Raw genomic sequence first — 16453 nt, 5'->3', positions numbered from 1 at the left:
TGAAACAGGAACATTTGCAGGCAGTGACAGTGCATCTAGATGTTTCATTCATTTGGTGGTAAAATGTGTCCTTCTGGTACTCTGTGCTGGATTTGTGTGCAGGAGAGAAGTACCATTAATCTCATTTTCCAGAGTAATATCTGAATTAAGAGAGACCAAATAACTTGCCTTAGGTAATACAGGGCCAACTCAGGAATCGCATTCCAGCGTACTCCCTCCAACACACTGACCGCAAGTCTCTGCTTTGTTCCCTGCCTATTTCCTTCTCATACATTGGCACTGTGGACTTCTTATCACATCCACATGATTTTTTTTTAACTTCAGGACCTAGAAATTTCTGTCCTCCACTGAGTGTCCTGTGCCTCACTGGACGCTTGGTACAACCCAGCTTGCCCTTTCCATAGACCATGTAGAGTCAAGATCATAGAATTATAGAATGGTTAGGGTTGGAAGGGACCTTCAAAGGTCATCTAGTCCAACCCCCCTGCAAGGAGCAGGGACATCCCTGACTAGATCAGGTTGCTCAGAGCCTCATCCAGCCTGGCCTTGAATGTTTCCAGGGATGGGGCATCCACCACCTCTCTGGGCAACCTGTTCCAGTGTTCTACCACCTTCAGTGTAAAAATTGTTTTCCTGATGTCTAGTCTGAATCTGCCTCTTTTAGTTTAAAACAATTACCCCTTGTCCTATCACTACAGTCCCTGTTAAAGAATCTGTCCCCATCTTTCTTATGGACCTCCTTTAAGTACTGGAAGGCTGCAATCTCCAGGCTGAACAATCCCAACTCTCTCAGCCTTTCTTCATAGGACAGGTGCTCCAGCCTCTGATCATCTCTCTGGCCCTCCTCTGGACCTGCTCCAACAGGTCCACGTCCTTCTTATGTTGGGGGCTCCAGAACTGGACACAGTACTCAAGGTGGGGTCTCACCAGGGCAGAGTAGAGGGGCAGAATCACCTCCCTCGACCTGCTGCCCACGCTCCTCTTGATGCAGCCCAGGATGCTGTTTGCCTTCTGGGCCGCAAGAGCGCATTGCCGACTCATGTTGAACTTCTCATCCACCAGTACTCCCAAGTCTTTCTTGGCAGGGCTGCACTCAATCCCTTCATCCCCCCAGCCTATATTGATACTAGGGGTTGCCCTGACCCAGGTGCAGGACCTTGCACTTGGCCTGGTTGAACCTCATGAGGTTCACATGGGCCCACTTCTCAAACTTGTCTAGGTCACTCTGGATGGCATCCCGTCCCTCAGGTGTGTCAACCACACCACACAGCTTGGTGTCATCGGCGAACTTGCTGAGGGTGCACTCAATCCCACTATCCATGTAATTGATGAAGATATTACGCAGCACTGGTCCCAATATGGAACCCTGAGGGACACCACTTGTGACTGACCTCCATCTGGACATTGAGCTGTTGACCACTACCCTCTGGATGCAACCATCCAACCAATTCCTCTTCCACTGAAGAGTCCACCCATCAAATCCATATCTCTCCAACTTAGAAGGATGTTGTGGGGGACAGTGTCAAAAGCCTTACAGAAGTCCAGATAGATGACATCTGTAGCTCTTCCCTTATCCACTGATGTAGTCACTCCATCATAGAAGGCCACTAGGTTGGTCAGACAGGACTTACCCTTGGTGAAGCCATGCTGGCTGTCTCGAACCATCTCCCTGTCCTCCACGTGCCTCAGCATAGCTTCTAGGAGGGTCTGTTCCATGATCTTCCCAGGCACAGAGGTGAGGCTGACAGGTCGGTAGTTCCCAGGATCCTCCTTTTTACCCTTTTTAAAAATGTGTGCAATGTTTCCCTTTTTCCAGTCAGCAGAGACCTCACCTGACTGATGTACACCCGATGCTATTCTGAACTTTTTTTTATTCCCTTCCCACTAGACAAATTTAATTTTTCCTTCCATTTGTCCCTATTAATTTATATTCCAAATCAAAGAAAATCTTTACCTCATCCTTTGTCCCCTGCTCCCCTCCTCACACAACAGAAGAGCTGTCCCCTCCCCAGCCTGGCTGTATTTAACTGTTCTCCTGGCTGGGGAAGGCTGCAGGAAGGGGAAAAGAAACAGTAAATCACAGCTGAGCCCAGGCCAGTGGCCAGCAGCCTGGCAGAGGGATGCAGCATCTGTGCCCCTGTGTATCAGAGGAATTAACAGGAGGCAACCCATGGGCAGCTGAGGACAAACATCTGCAGAGGTTGTCAGGCAGGAGATGTGATTCCAGAGTTATGCTACAGGCATTCATCAGGCAGCTGGAGAGGTGATAAAGACACCACTGTCCTGATGCTCTGGACCAAAAACACTTCTCACTGTTTTTAATCTAGAGTAATTCTTCTAATTGCCATGATAATAGAGTCCTCTCAGGTTTATAATGATACAAAAGAGGATGAGGTCTACACATTTACACAACAAAAGTTCCCTCCATCTATTTCTCATCAGATAATACAGGACATTATGAGGGTAGCTGCTTGAGTGAGGATTTATTTCTGAAGGAAGAGTGAAAACAATTCCTGGATCTGCTCCCACTCCACTTGAAACTAATATTTTTCCTATTGATTTCTGTGAAAGCAGAATTGGACTCCTCCTCTTTTTTTTTTTCTGTTAAATATGCTAATAAGGGGGAAAGAATAAGTTTTAGGTCTTGATCCATTGGATATGACAAGCTGGTGACACCAATTACCCTGGGGACTTCAGAGCTGTCTAAACGATGGGATCACATTTCCATGTGGTACCTGTACACCCAGAGTGTACTCAGATGCTGTCTCTCCATCAGCTTCCCTATCTGCGTCTCTTGCTATCTGCTTCATCTCACAGTCTCACACAAAAGGAAAGGAAGGGAGCACTGAGGCTCTGTGACATTCCCTCAGTCCAGATTAATCCATATTGGACTGCTGACTCTTAGATATCAGGGTGATTGGCACCTCACAAATGCCAGTGGGAGATGGAGGGATCGATAGGGGAGAGGGAAAATTGGGGCAGTTTTATTCAGCCCAAACTGAAGTTGAAGAGCTAAGGCAAGTCAAGAGGAGGGAAGTTGAAACAGTGAAAATGCAAGAGCAGGACAGCAGTGACAGCTGATGCCACTGCCACCAGCAACTCATGTGACCTTGGGTGAATCATTTGACCCATTTCCCCATGTACATATAAAGCTGATGATCAGACTTATTTATTTTCCCTTCTCCCTCAGGGACACAGCTCTCTCTTGTGCTGTCTCTCCATGAGTTTTCACACAAGGGTATGATGGTAACACAAGTTTAAGAACTGCCTCAGTGCTTAGTAGTAAGGTCAGGACTAGCGTGAGACACTAAGCTCTCTGATTTTTGCTCATAACCTGTCATTCCAGCTATCCCACTGCAGTCTGAGCTTGACTGATGTCTCCATATAAGAGTTCCTAAGTAATCCCATGAGAACTGGTTAATCAATAGTTTCTAATAATCTGTCCCCATGGAGGCGGTTGCCACGTCCCCTAGGCAGCAGTTTCTTGCTGAATCTTCCCCCAGAGAGGCATCATGCACATCACCGGGACTGGAATAGCTCCTGCAAAAAGGTCTCCATGCACCAAGGTGACCACTGCAGCAGAAACCCACACAGTGCAGCTGTTTGAGAGATTAGTGGGCAGCCGTGGATTTGCAAACCCAGCAGCACCACTGAGGAGAGGTAATGAGGGTCTCAGTCCATCAGCGTTTGACTGATAGTCATTAGCATTGCCACCAGGACTGCTTTGGGCCTCAGCTCCTCTTTAAGCTACCTCCTTTGGAGCTCAGCAAATGGCCATGTCAGTTCACTCCCTGCTGCAGCTTGCTGCCAAGCCACTCAACCTCAGCTTGAGAAACTTTAACCTTGACAGTAGCCACAGCCTCACATAGGCTAAGCAACTAGTCCTTGGTTTCAGCAGCCATATGGCCTCAGATCCAGAGGTAAAATATCAGGAAGCAAAGGGGATTCTCCTCTGTGTGTGTTTTTTGCCTCCCCTCCTCATGTGCCACCTGCAAGCAGACCAGACAAAGCTTGGCACTAACTGTGTGCTGTTTCAGTGACACAGAAAGTCACATCAGACCCACCTCACCTCTTTTGTATGCAACTCAAGGCAAGTCAGGCTTCACGGCTCCCTAAAGCTCCCAGAGCCCCTATACTAATTTGTTTCAGATTTTTTTTAATTGTTTTAGGTTTTTTCTTTTCAGCAATATCTTCCCATACTCATTTAACTCCCCCTTTTATGGGGCAATTATTTATTTTAGTTCACACATATATAGGGAACCAGCCCTTTTTGTTGCCAGGTTACTGTGGATCTACATCAGCTGAGTATTGATAGTTGTTTCTGCAGTCTCAGTTAAGGCCAGCTTGAGGTATAGATCTGAGCCCAGCATGGAGAGAAGGAGACTCATGCTTGGTGGCACCACCTTTGATTTGCTGCCAATTGAGAATGAACCCACAGGCACACACTCCAGCTCAGAGTAGCACCGCACACCTTCTTAGTCCCTGGTAAGTGATGGGGTAGCCAAAAGTCCAAAATCATGAGCAGTAAAAAATCAAAACAGACTATGAATGGTGGTAGTATAGTCCTGGCCCAAATAAGCAACAGTGACAAAAGTTCCTACAAGTCTTCTTTCTATTAAGAAAGTGGCAAATAGTTAGCAGCTGTCTTGATGACACTGCTGCCCTGATGCGCGGATCAAACTCTACAACTCGGAGAGAGTTCTAAAGCAGGCATGTTTATTCGGCGCCGGGTGCGTGGGGGATCGCTCCTCCAACAGCACGCACGCCGACAGCACGTTTTACCAAAAATTTATCCGGTGCAGGTGTACATATTCATAGGATTGCACAATACAGACATACATGTGCATGAGTGAGGCGGGGTTATTAAAAAACCACTTGCGTTAGCATTTCAGATCTGTCTCTGGTGGTCGTTCACTTCTTCAGGGGTCTGATCTTCCTCTAGATGAGCTTTAGTCATTCACCCATGCTCTCCTTTCACTTGGGGATTTCAGCAGTTTCCCGACTTCTGACCGAATTTGCAGTGGAACTAACACTCCGTCCTTTGCTAGACATATCAGTCCTTGACGAATACCAGTTTCTTGACACATACCAGTCCCTGATAAGCTTAAGTGAGTTTCAAGGCAAACAGGATTGTTAGGCATTCTCTAGCAGACAGTTAGTCTCCTAAATCAAGCAATATTTAGCAGACAGTTAATTCCCTGTATCAGCCCCACCATGCCAAAAAGGAAATGTGCACAGACCAAAAAGGGTTGGGAAGATGGGAAAATGCAGAAGAGCAAAGCAAGAACAAAGGAAGGAGCCTTGGAAAGTGACAGATACTGTATAAATTATTTAATTTGTACATTATTTAAAATAAGATCAAAGTCATAAATCAAGTTTGCATAAAAAATGGGGTGGGAGTGTTAGCCATGGTCTCCTGGCCAAATTCCAGCCATGGGACTGATTGCATTCTGTAGCAGGGGACAGGCACAGAGTTAGTGAGTAAAAACAGACAGATGGGGGCAGGGGCAACATAGGCAACAGTAACATTTGCTCTCTGGCCTTGAGCAAGCCCTTTCCCATTAGTAAATCCCAACTCCCTTCACTCTGAAAAAGTACAAATGGCTGCAGCTCCTGAACTGCAAACAAAAACTGCAACAAATATTGGAACATCCAGTGCTGTATAGCACTCAGTCATCATCATAAGTGGTCATCTTGGGAAGTTAGGGCAGCAGTGCCTACCATGCTGACTGTAAAAGCCTCGGTGCTTCCCTGTCCCAGCTCCTGTGGAGATGAAAGGTTATTTCTGCTAAATGATCTGAGGTAGTACTGAAGGGAAGACTTGGTTCTTCTAATATTTATTCAGTTCATACTGTGAAATTATTTTGGAAAGATACTTTAAAAAATATAGCTAGCCCTATGATATCAGGGAAAATTTACTGAATATAGACTGTCTTCTGCATATACTAGTTATTATATTTAAATTACCAAAAATGGGATAGTATATTTGGTAAATACTATCTGTTATGCAAATCACTACTTCTGATCTGTTACAGAAGAGGAAACTATTTTGAAGCCATAATACTTTTTAGCAGTGCTAATACCATATTTCTGATCATCAACTCTGTGGTAATTCAGAAATAATGAACACTCATCGGATTTGGGCTCTATATACTTTTTTTTTTTAGGTTTTGATTTTTTCCCCACAGTTCTCAGGAAGTTATAAATACATACTATTGTGTATCAGGCTTCAGAAAGACACATGAATACAGATGTTGCACATTTGTTTAGTTTTTTAACAAATCTTAATTAAATTAAAATTTTATTTTCAAAGCAGAAATTTCTATTTCCAAGAAGATATTTTAAAATGTCTGAAGGACTATTGTGATTTTTTTACAGAATATCTTCTGTTTGTTTAAAGGCTTGGGAGATATTTTTGGTTTTATTTCCCAATGGCCAGTTAGGCAAAACAGACGTGAATTTGTCAATTCTATGATTTTACCAAATATGAGTCCTCTTACTGCTTGATTGATCACTCTATTTACCTCTTTCTATCACAGGGATACCATGAGGATTAATTAGCTAAGTGTTTGTATGGATCATTAGAAGTGGGAAGCATGGGATGCTGTTATTAAATTTATTATTATTACTGAATGAAGAATATGAAAAGTCAAACAAAACATTGTGTTGTTCGGAGAGAAGGATAGAAAATAACAATAAAAAAATGAGAAGGTCATCAGATTGTTCAGAGTAAGCCTTCTCCAAGGGCAATGATCATGCTGTTTCAAAAAGAGCACATTAGAAATAATCCTTCTCTATCCTCTTCCCCTTTTTCAGTTTCACATGTATTTCTTTGAGGGGGCTGGAGAAGGCAGGCTGTAGCACCCTTGTCCTATTTCTAGCAGGAGGTTTTGGCCTTGAGTAAGTCATCTCATCTCTCCATACACCTGTTCCTCCTTTTAGAAAAGGATAATATTTCCTTTTGTTGAGTGCAGTTGCATGACCCTGCTGTCTAACAGTCACTTGATGCCAGGTGTCCATCCCATTCCCAGTGCCATCTCTGGCAACATGTCCTCACCCCATGCCACTAGACTGACAATGACCAAACAGGGAACCACTTTTGGGAGGAAAACCAGGAGTAAGCACCATGTTTTTGTGCTGTGTAGTTAACACTCTGCTGGTGTTGCTCCTGAGCTGGTACTTGGCAGCATCGGATGTGCATCTGTCCTGGTGGTAGTGGCAAGACATGGAGAGGGAGATGTGCATCAGCAAGCTCTTGCTTTGACGCAACTGTGCTGCAAAACTGCATCCTTTACTGTTTTTTATCTTAATCTCCTACACTAGGATAGGATGGATAAGCCTGTGGAGATGCCTGTCCATCCACTAATGACAGAGCTGGCTATACTTGAGGTAGCAAAAAGGTGTGTGAGATGAATCCTCCCGCCTCTCTGTTGACCAGCCATCACTATCACTTCTCCCTCTACTTTGGATGGCTTTATCAGTGCCTTTCCAACTGCCCCATCAGTTCTCAAGCCCTGGGATGGGGACTGCAGGCTCGTAGCTCTTGAGGTGCTGCCCATGGGCATGAACCAGTTTGGGTAGCATCTCCTGGTCTCCTCAGAAGATAAATATTTGAGCAATAGTAAAGGTCAGGTTGGAGGAAAGAAAAAACGAATCTATAAAATTGGATGGGAAAAAGCTCAAAATGCTGAGGCAAAGATCATGCCAAGGAAGTAAGAGAAGCAAAAGGAAATATGTCCTTTCAGCTGAGGAAGGGAAAAGCTCCTCTCCATCCCCTTGGATCAGTCTGAGATAATAAGGCTGCTGCCTTTCTGATTAGTGTTCTGTGGCCCCAATCCAGGCAGGGGAAATCTGCATTTCAAATGGCATATTTTAAAGTACACAATACCCAGGAGCCCTGCTGCTATTGATTTGCTTCTGATGGGGTCACTGCCTCACTTTCTACAGTTTTATTAACTGGGACCATGCACTGGATGTCTTTCAAAGTGAAAGGAGAGCTGATGGGACATTTGTCTTCAGGGGGAGCTGGGGAAGGAGTGGAGTGACTTTTATTTGAGCTCACTTGGGAATGTCCCAGAGGTTTTATAAGGGAGACTGGTGACCCTTTCAGGACTTGCCCTTCTTTTGTAAATTTATCTGGAGCCACCCTGGGGAGAAGGAGGTAGGTCTGTGCCATCAGCTTCTTTCAAGGTGACTGAGTTCCCATCCTCCCACCCCTGCTACGCCACTGCACTCGGCCAGGCCGTGGCCATCAGCATCTGGGAAGGATCGTCCTCCCCTTCCCTTTTAACATTTACCCTTGAGCACCTCCGATCAGAGAGGGAAGGGCATGAATGGGGAAAGTGACAGCAAGGGGCTGTCCCCTCCCCAAGCGGCACATGGGGGAAGAGGGAATGGGGATTATGGTCAGTTCATTACTTGTCACTTTACACCGCTCCTTCCTCCTCAGGGGAAGAACTGCTCACATCCCTCCCCTGCTCCAGCATGGGTCATTTTTCCATGGGGTGCAGTCCCTCCAGAACAGCTGCCCCAGCAGGCCCTCTATGGGCCACAGCCTCCTTCAGGCCTCCACCTGCCCCAGTACGGGGTCCTCCACGGGCTGCAGGTGGATCTCTGCTCCTCTGTGGACCTCCATGGGCTGCAGGGGGACAACCTGCTCCACCATGGTCATCACCACAGGCTGCAGGGGAATCTTAGCCAGGAGCAGCATTACTCCTCCCCCTCCTTCTTCACTGACCTTGGCCTCTGCATCCATTCCTCTCACAAGAAATTCTTCACAACAGGCTGGCAGATGCCTCTCAGGTTCTCTTCACATCTCATCTCCTCTCCACTTCTTGCAGCTGGGTTGGGCCGAGTCCAGCCCAGGTGGCTGCCTGGCGGGAGGCCAGAGGGTGAGGGCTACAAGGCCCACAAGGCTCGTGCCTCCTCCTCTCTGCCCCCGCTTCAGCTTCTTCACATCTTCTTTCTTCTTTTTTTTCCTGTTTTTCTCCTTCTTAAATACGTTATCGCAGAGGTGTTATCAGGGAACATTCTGTCACCAATTGGCTCAGCCCTGGCCAGCAGCGGGTCTGCCCTAGGCCCGGCCAAGTCCACTGAACAAAGGGGAGCAACTTCTAGCAGCTTCTTACAGAAGCTGACACCGTAGCGCCCCCCCCCCCCCCCCCCACCAAATAAAACTAGAACAGCTGGGAACCAGGGTGGGAATTATTTCTTCTGACTGTGTTGGTGCATGCAGCTGAACTGATCACCTGGGTCTCCACATACAGTCAGCAGGGAGAAACAAAGCTGCAATTCATCTGCCCAGAGGCATTTGGGTACAGAAGAGAGAGATGAATCTTGGCCTAGACTCCTCTGCCTGTTATCATGTCAACCACAATAGGTGACCATCTCAGAGGAAACCCCATCTGTATTTAGTTTACTGAATCTGACAACAGGAAATGACAAAAACATAGTCCCCTGCCTGCCCTAGAAGGTCTCTGGTACAAATACCAGGATGTTATCTGCCAGGCAGACTGACCAGGGCACACACATGACCAGCCATATGTCACTCCGTGTTTTGAGGTGGGTTTGTTCATGCAGCTCTGGTCAGCTTTGGAGAAACACAGAGAAAAGTCAGCAAAGGCCAAACTAGGCCTTTGCAACTGCATCCATCTCAGAGAGATGCTACTTTGATCAGCAGCACTAAACAGATCCTGTAGGCACAGATCTTGGCCATTGTTTCTGCAACTGGACAGTTATATCCTCAGCTGTCCCCAGGTGAAAATATCCAGCACAGAAAATGAGATATGGATCAGCACACCCAGCACTGGAGTCAATCCAGTGTTAAAGATGGATAAATTCCCACTTCCTCATTCACTTTATTGTCATACTTACTAAAATCACCTACTCAATGCCTCCTCTGGAGCATAAACTCAAATGATGCCCAGAAACAGATGTACTCCTTAAAGGGGAATCAGCATTGTGCTATAATAGAAAAGATTGTCTAATCACTCCATCAGTAATTACAAAGAACAGAATATCACTAATTAAAATGTGAAAGTGTCTTATGCAGGGTATAATAAAAAAGGGTAATTAACAATCAAAGGGAAAGCCACCAACTTGCCACCAATCTGCATTAGGCTACAAAAAAAAAATAACAGTACTCAACTCTATTACAGCACTTTTAATCTGTAGATCTGAAGGCACTCCTATGTGGGGAGGCAGGTACCCCATGTCCCATTTTATCACTGGAGAAACCAAGGCAAGTTTACACAACTGACAGCAGGTCAGTGGCAAAGCATCCTTTACTTAGGTCTCTTCACAGATGGTGACAAGGAAAGTTTCAGCATTTGAATGAGCAGAGTGATTTCAAGGATTTGTTTTAGTGTGTATGTGTATGAACAGCTAATTTAGTCAATATTTCAATATTAAACTAAACAGTAGGGAACAATCTGTTCCTTGTCATGACTTTTGAGGTCTGTTTAATGCTGAGATATATGTCCCGTGTGCTTAAACAACAGCATCAGAGGGTGATTTCCTGATGGGAGAGAGAGTGAAATCACAGCGAGTAGTAAAACACAGGTACTCCAATTCTGGAGACAGCAAAGACATGAGTCACTTCTAAACTCACTACAGAAAAACAATTTGCTTCTCCACTATTATCATCAAGTCACACATTACCAGAGGTTGGGGAATGAATAGAGTGAGGTTTTGCTCTCTGCCCATCCTCTTTCCCCCACACTTTCACTAAGCATCCACCACCGGTCACTAGTGGGGGTTGGATGTGGAATCAGACATACCTCATCTGGCTCTTTGTACAGCTCCAGGGAAGGGGACAAGAGGCAGTTTCATCCAAGCTGCCTTCTCCTTCACACCAGGAGCATTTTATAAGCCCACTGCAAGCCATACTGCACACATGAACAGCAATGACTGTGTGCTAGGTTCAGAGTGTAAAATAATGATAGCAAAGTCTGATTTTAATGTAAGAAGCATTTCCAGCATGCATAACCATTCACCACCATTCTTCTCCAAAATGTGTACTCCCAAATGCCTGAAAACATAGACCGAGTTCCTTGTTTCTGCCTTTTGTAGGTACTCTAAAAGAAGCAGCATTTTGATCACTTTCTGGAAAAAAAAATAAAATTAAGGAAATAATCTCAGATCAAACTACAGGGAAGGGTTTTTTCCTCTACACAGTATTAATCTTGCTAAAGTAGGGGAGCTCCCTTCTCTCGTATAGCTCTTCTGGGAGTCTCTGCTTGGTTGTGTTGGAAATTTGTGCTGTAATCTGGTTAGAGGTTCTGGTCATGGTTTTGCTCAGTGCCCACGAGAGGCCTCCCAGCAGCATAAGGAAAAATGATTTTTGCCACTGACAGAGGGAAATAAATCAAGTTATCCCCAGAGAACTAACTAAGCTTGGTGCTCTGGAGAGGGGATCCCCTCTCCCCACCACTCCACGTACACTGTCTCCCATCAGCAGCCACCAGTACTTTCCCAGAGCTTTGCTACAAGCAACATAAACCGTGAAACCTCTCTGCTTAAGAATGTATAAAGTCTTTTCTCTGCCTTTCTCATCAGGGAAGGGCCAGGCAGTCAGAAGGCTGAGTTCAACTCATTGTTGGACTCCACATTGGGAAACACATAATGGGGGTGGGGACCACAAAGACCCCAAGATGCAAAGATGTATTTTGCCTCTGGTCCCTATAGTGAGGAGGAAGGCCAGGCTTGGGGATACTACAGGCATCCCAAAACAGAGGGTTGCCTCCCGCCCCAGTCCACAGTCCCCATCCTGGTGCCGTGGGCTGCCTTGCTGGTGACTGTGTGATATTTTTTCCCTGCTCTCTTTGTTCCAGCTGATGCAGCAGCAAGCCGCGATCATGGCATCGGTGGCGCAGGGCGGCTACCTGAACCCCATGGCAGCCTTTGCTGCGGCCCAGATGCAGCAGATGGCGGCTCTGAATATGAATGGCCTGGCGGCCGCCCCCATAACACCAACCTCAGGTAAGGGGCTGAGAGGGTGGAGAGGGTGAAAGGCAGGAAAATCTGGCCACATCCCAGAGGAGACTTGGCAGGACATGTTAGCTGGCAGGTTCAACCCCAGTGAGTGTTTACTGAAATGTTGGTCTCACTGGTGAAGGCCACCAGAAGTGAGGAGTGGTGTCAACCAGATCTTTCTGTGGTCTAGGAGAGGGGGAAAGGGGCAGAGGAAGCCTGTTACTGCCTTTTCCAGGGCTGGGGCCAACTGAGGGTCAGCTTCTGTATCGTGAAATAGTTGTAAGGGCAAAGTCAAAGGGCTCGCCAGCAGTGGGCTGTTGGGCTAGCTGTGCCCTGTGCCAAGTGGCACTCACTGGTGGGTGAGGAGAGCAAGAGGATTGAGACCCACCAGAGCTAAGGTGCAATGGGCTTGCTGGAGAGGAGAGAGGGTGCTGGCAGGGAAGGCACTGGAAAGAGCACTCAGCAATGAGCCTTCCCTCTCAGCCTTATCCCTTACACAACTTTCTTTTAGCCCTGAGCATCATCCAAATGGCACAAAACATCCCCCAGTGACCTACACTGGTTTATTGGTGGTGCATATGGATGACCAAGGGTGTGCTGGTGCTTTCACAACCAGGCTGGTCCAAAGACAAACAAAATAAAGTTTGTGGTAGGATGCAATATAACTAACGAGATGAACTATGCCTTTGGGACATGTAAGATTTTCCTCTACTGTGAAATAGGACAGGAGGTACTCAGGGAAGACCTCTGGTGCTACCTGGAATGTGTTTGGTGAGAGGGTTTCTGGCTGCTGGAGCAGAGACAGGTAGTCAGTGAAGAGCTACCAGGATCTGGCTAGGCTGTGAAGTGTCACAAGAAGCCCATGCTAGGAGCTGCAGTATATGGTTCAGTGGGCAGAGAATTAAGCTGAGATGGAAACAAGACTTGCTTTCCTGGGGCTTGAAGCACAAGGAAATCATTTGGGCAGGAACAGATGAAGGAACCGGCAGGACTGGTAGTCACAGAGTGACATGTGGCCTAACAGTAGGGAAGTAGGGCAGCAGGGAAAGTGGGGCCAAACCATGACAGGAAAGAAGTGAGAATTTGGAGCGCTTTGCAATATACCACTGAGTCTGGTAGGGGTGCAGAGGACTCAAAGGTACATCTTCAGAGGACCATTTCTAAGGGACAGGTTGGGATAAAAGGGTCCCCGGGGTAATGCAGTTTGTTCTTGTGAGAGGCACTGGGGATGGGACTGTATTCAAAAAGATGTGGCATACCAATGCCTTTGTGTGAACCTTGAAGCATCAAGCTAGCCTGGAGGGGACCAGCTTGACAAAGGTTTGGGTTGAGACAGCAAGCCATGCCTGAGCCAGCTGTGGTGCAGGCAGTGCTGGGCAGAGTGGGATCTGGGACTCCAGAGCAGAGCAGTAAGAAAGGAAAGGGGCAGCTTCATTGCCAAACATGAAGAGGTTTATATCAACCCTGGAGCAGGAAAGGGCCATCTGATAAAGCAGCCAGGAAAGACGCCTCATGGCTGAGAAACACTGGGTGGCAGGGAGACAAGGCACCACAGCAGTGCAGACTTAGGGGCTGTTCCTAATGAACTGAGCTCTGCTAACCTCTCTCTGCCAAAAGAAAACCTCCCCGTTCACACACAGCTTAGCATGTCTTTGCAATCTGTAGCTGGGAACAATGTCAGTAGCTATTGGATCAGATATGTATCTTTTCCTTTGCTTGTATTAGAATATGAGGGGGGAAAAAGGGGAGAGAAAGAAAGGCAGATCTCATTCCACGTGAACTTATGGAGAGCCAAGGAAAAGCGCTTGACTCAAAAATTTTATACCACACATTTTGAAATATATGCTTACACAACGATAAATGTATAAAAAACAAGTCGATGGAGCTACTGCAAATCCAAATAGAAAAGTGGCTTAATTATATGTGCACCCTTTAAACCCGCTGCTGGAAAGATTATCATATTTGCATTAGCTAGATTTGTTTTGTGTTGGTGGGAGCAGAGAGAATGTCAAACAAAGACTGCCTGGAATTCAAACGCTCTCATGGTCTGGAAAGCTGAATCCAGGCAGTGGTTTGTGATGGCCCCACCACAAAAGAGCACAAGCTCTTTTGCATATAAATAAGTCTTGAGAATAAGTGAGTTCTGTGACATAGGTGTGTAAATACCAGTACAACAGCCAAATTCTGTGCCTGCCATGATATCCAGCACATTAAAAATAGCCCAGCCTTTCTTCTGTGTAAGCTTTGCTCCTCTTCCAATGTGCCTTTTGGGGACTGTTAAACTCTTGTTGTCAGAATATAGGAGAGGAAAGCTCATTTTTTTTACATGTTTTCCAGAGCACCCATGACTAGTCATTATCAAAAATAAGATGCTGGTTTAGATAATCCCTTGATCTGTTTCATGGTGGCAGATTTTGCATTCTCCTTATGACATATTTTCAATCATGTAGCCTATGCAATTTGGCATTATTGCAGATTTGACCTGAGTGGGTAGCTTCCTTCATTAAAAACCTCTATAACAGGTTGTGGAAATGTCCATTGACAATTATTCCTTGGGTGGAATGTTTAGACTTTGAAATGACTCCTTGTATTACTACAACACTCACAAAGCTTGTGATAAGACACACAGAAAATGTTTCACACAATGTCTGAGCAAGCAAACTACACTAGTAGCGATTTCTGAGTAGCCAAGAGATATCTGAAGCCTAATGTGAATTCTCCTGCTGGCTTTTGTTAGCATTCAGAAAGCCAAATGGAAAATGATCAGTCTGCTTCATAGCAGGATTTCCGTGCCTCTGTGCTGGTATCTTCAGGCTTCCTAATCCAGCTGGTTTTCTGTGCACCCTGCCTCTAGGGGAGTGGGTTCCTTGGGACGTGGCCATGAGTTCATTCAGGCTTACAAGTTCCCATGGGACCTAGGAGCTTAAAGAGTTTTGGATGCAGGCAAATCTAACAGACTAGAGACAGGATCAATCTCACCTGGCTTTAACATACAGAAGTTAGACATCTAGTTAAAACTGACCACCTGGCTTGTGTGTAGTCTATGGAGTGCAGTAGACAGTCCTGGTGGGTAATTCAGACCATAAAAATGTTATGCTGTTTGCTGCCATTTTGACAGTTCTCGTCAAGAGATAAATCTCACACAACAGTCTGTAACTGTGAGTCAATTAAATTGATATCTCTGAAAGTTTGGTTCAAGTTTTGTATTTCTCCCATCATTGGTATAATCTGGGTGAAAAGTGGGTCTGCAATAGGTCTGACACTGTTAACTGCACAGAGGGGCTAGAAATGAAATTTCATTTAGGCTTCCTTCCTTCCTTCTTTTCTCCCTCCTTCCTTCCATGTTGGAAATCTGCACCTGGTGTAGCTGCAGCAAAAGATCTCAAACCAGGGGTGAAATCCACAACTGGCATGCCTCCTCCTCTGCGCCTCTGCCCCTGCTCAGCTTCTTCACATCTTCTCTGCTCTTTTTTTTTTCTGTTTTCCCCTTCTTAAATACGTTATTGCAGAGGCGTTATCAGGGAACATTCTGCTACCAATTGGCTCGGCCTTGGCCAGCAGCGGGTCCGCCCTAGGCCCAGCCGAGTCCACTGAACAAAGGGGAGTGACTTCTAGCGGTTTCCTAGAGAAGCTACCACCTTAGGCCCCCCCTCACTAAACAAAACCACAACAGCAAATGAAGGAGAGATCCAGAAAAGCAACTGAAATTTTAACTAGCCTTTGTGATTTGCAAGCTGATGGCATATGCTAAGAGCATTGCCTTTGGACTTCAGTTGCCACTGCTGGCTCCCTGTACCTCCACAGAGGGCATTTTTAAAGGCCAACACCATTTAAATAAGCAAAGAGGAAGCAGCAGCTTGTCCATACAGGGTATAAGAAAAGAGCTGAAATATTGCCTGCTTTTTGGGCTACTTGAATCAGAACATATTAAAATATCTCATGCATCTGTATTGGCTTTCTCAAAACACCAACACAAATTTAAGCAGTCATTAAAGTGTGTTATTGGACTAATGCATCATGGAATACTGCTATGGTGAAGAAAATTTCTGCAATTGGTTTAAAAAAGAGGTTACTGCAAAAATGATGCTTGAAAGCAGTAGTATACCCTGATACAGAAAGATATTGCTGAAGATAAGATAGTTTAACTTCCCACTCACAGCTAGCAAGAGAAAAATACAATTTCATACTTACTGAAAACTCATTTTTGGTCCCCCAAAACATCCTGAATATGTTGCAAGAAGCACAGACTGCCCAGTTGTTTTAAACATACATAGGAGCAGACAATGAGGTAGCAGATGGATTTAATTCTCCCTTCATAAATTTAAGAATTCTCTACCAGTGGGTGACAGGATCCCACCCAAAACATAAAGACTAAATTGTTCTTCTGAAATAGCAGCATTACAGTCCCCCACAGGATGCATCTAGGAAGAAGGGGAGGAGTATGATTCCATGAAAGAAACAAATCTAGCCCAAATTTTGC

At 45.7% G+C, this 16453-nt stretch overlaps 1 protein-coding gene across 1 annotated transcript in view; it reads left to right on the top strand.

Moving 5' to 3' along the window:
- The window catches only part of LOC104482491 (CUGBP Elav-like family member 4), an 829267-nt gene that overhangs the window by 743916 nt on the left and 68898 nt on the right, over positions 1 to 16453 (top strand). Inside the window, 1 exon segment of the mRNA XM_086769726.1 lies at positions 11832 to 11979. Coding sequence (XP_086625852.1) covers positions 11832 to 11979 — 148 coding nt within the window.

Source organism: Chlamydotis macqueenii, chromosome W (assembly GCF_036417535.1).
Source record: "Chlamydotis macqueenii isolate bChlMac1 chromosome W, bChlMac1.mat, whole genome shotgun sequence".
NCBI classification, from domain to species: Eukaryota; Metazoa; Chordata; class Aves; order Otidiformes; family Otididae; genus Chlamydotis; species Chlamydotis macqueenii.
The sequence above is the reverse complement of the archived record's forward strand: the minus strand, read 5'-3'. Positions and strand labels throughout refer to the sequence as shown.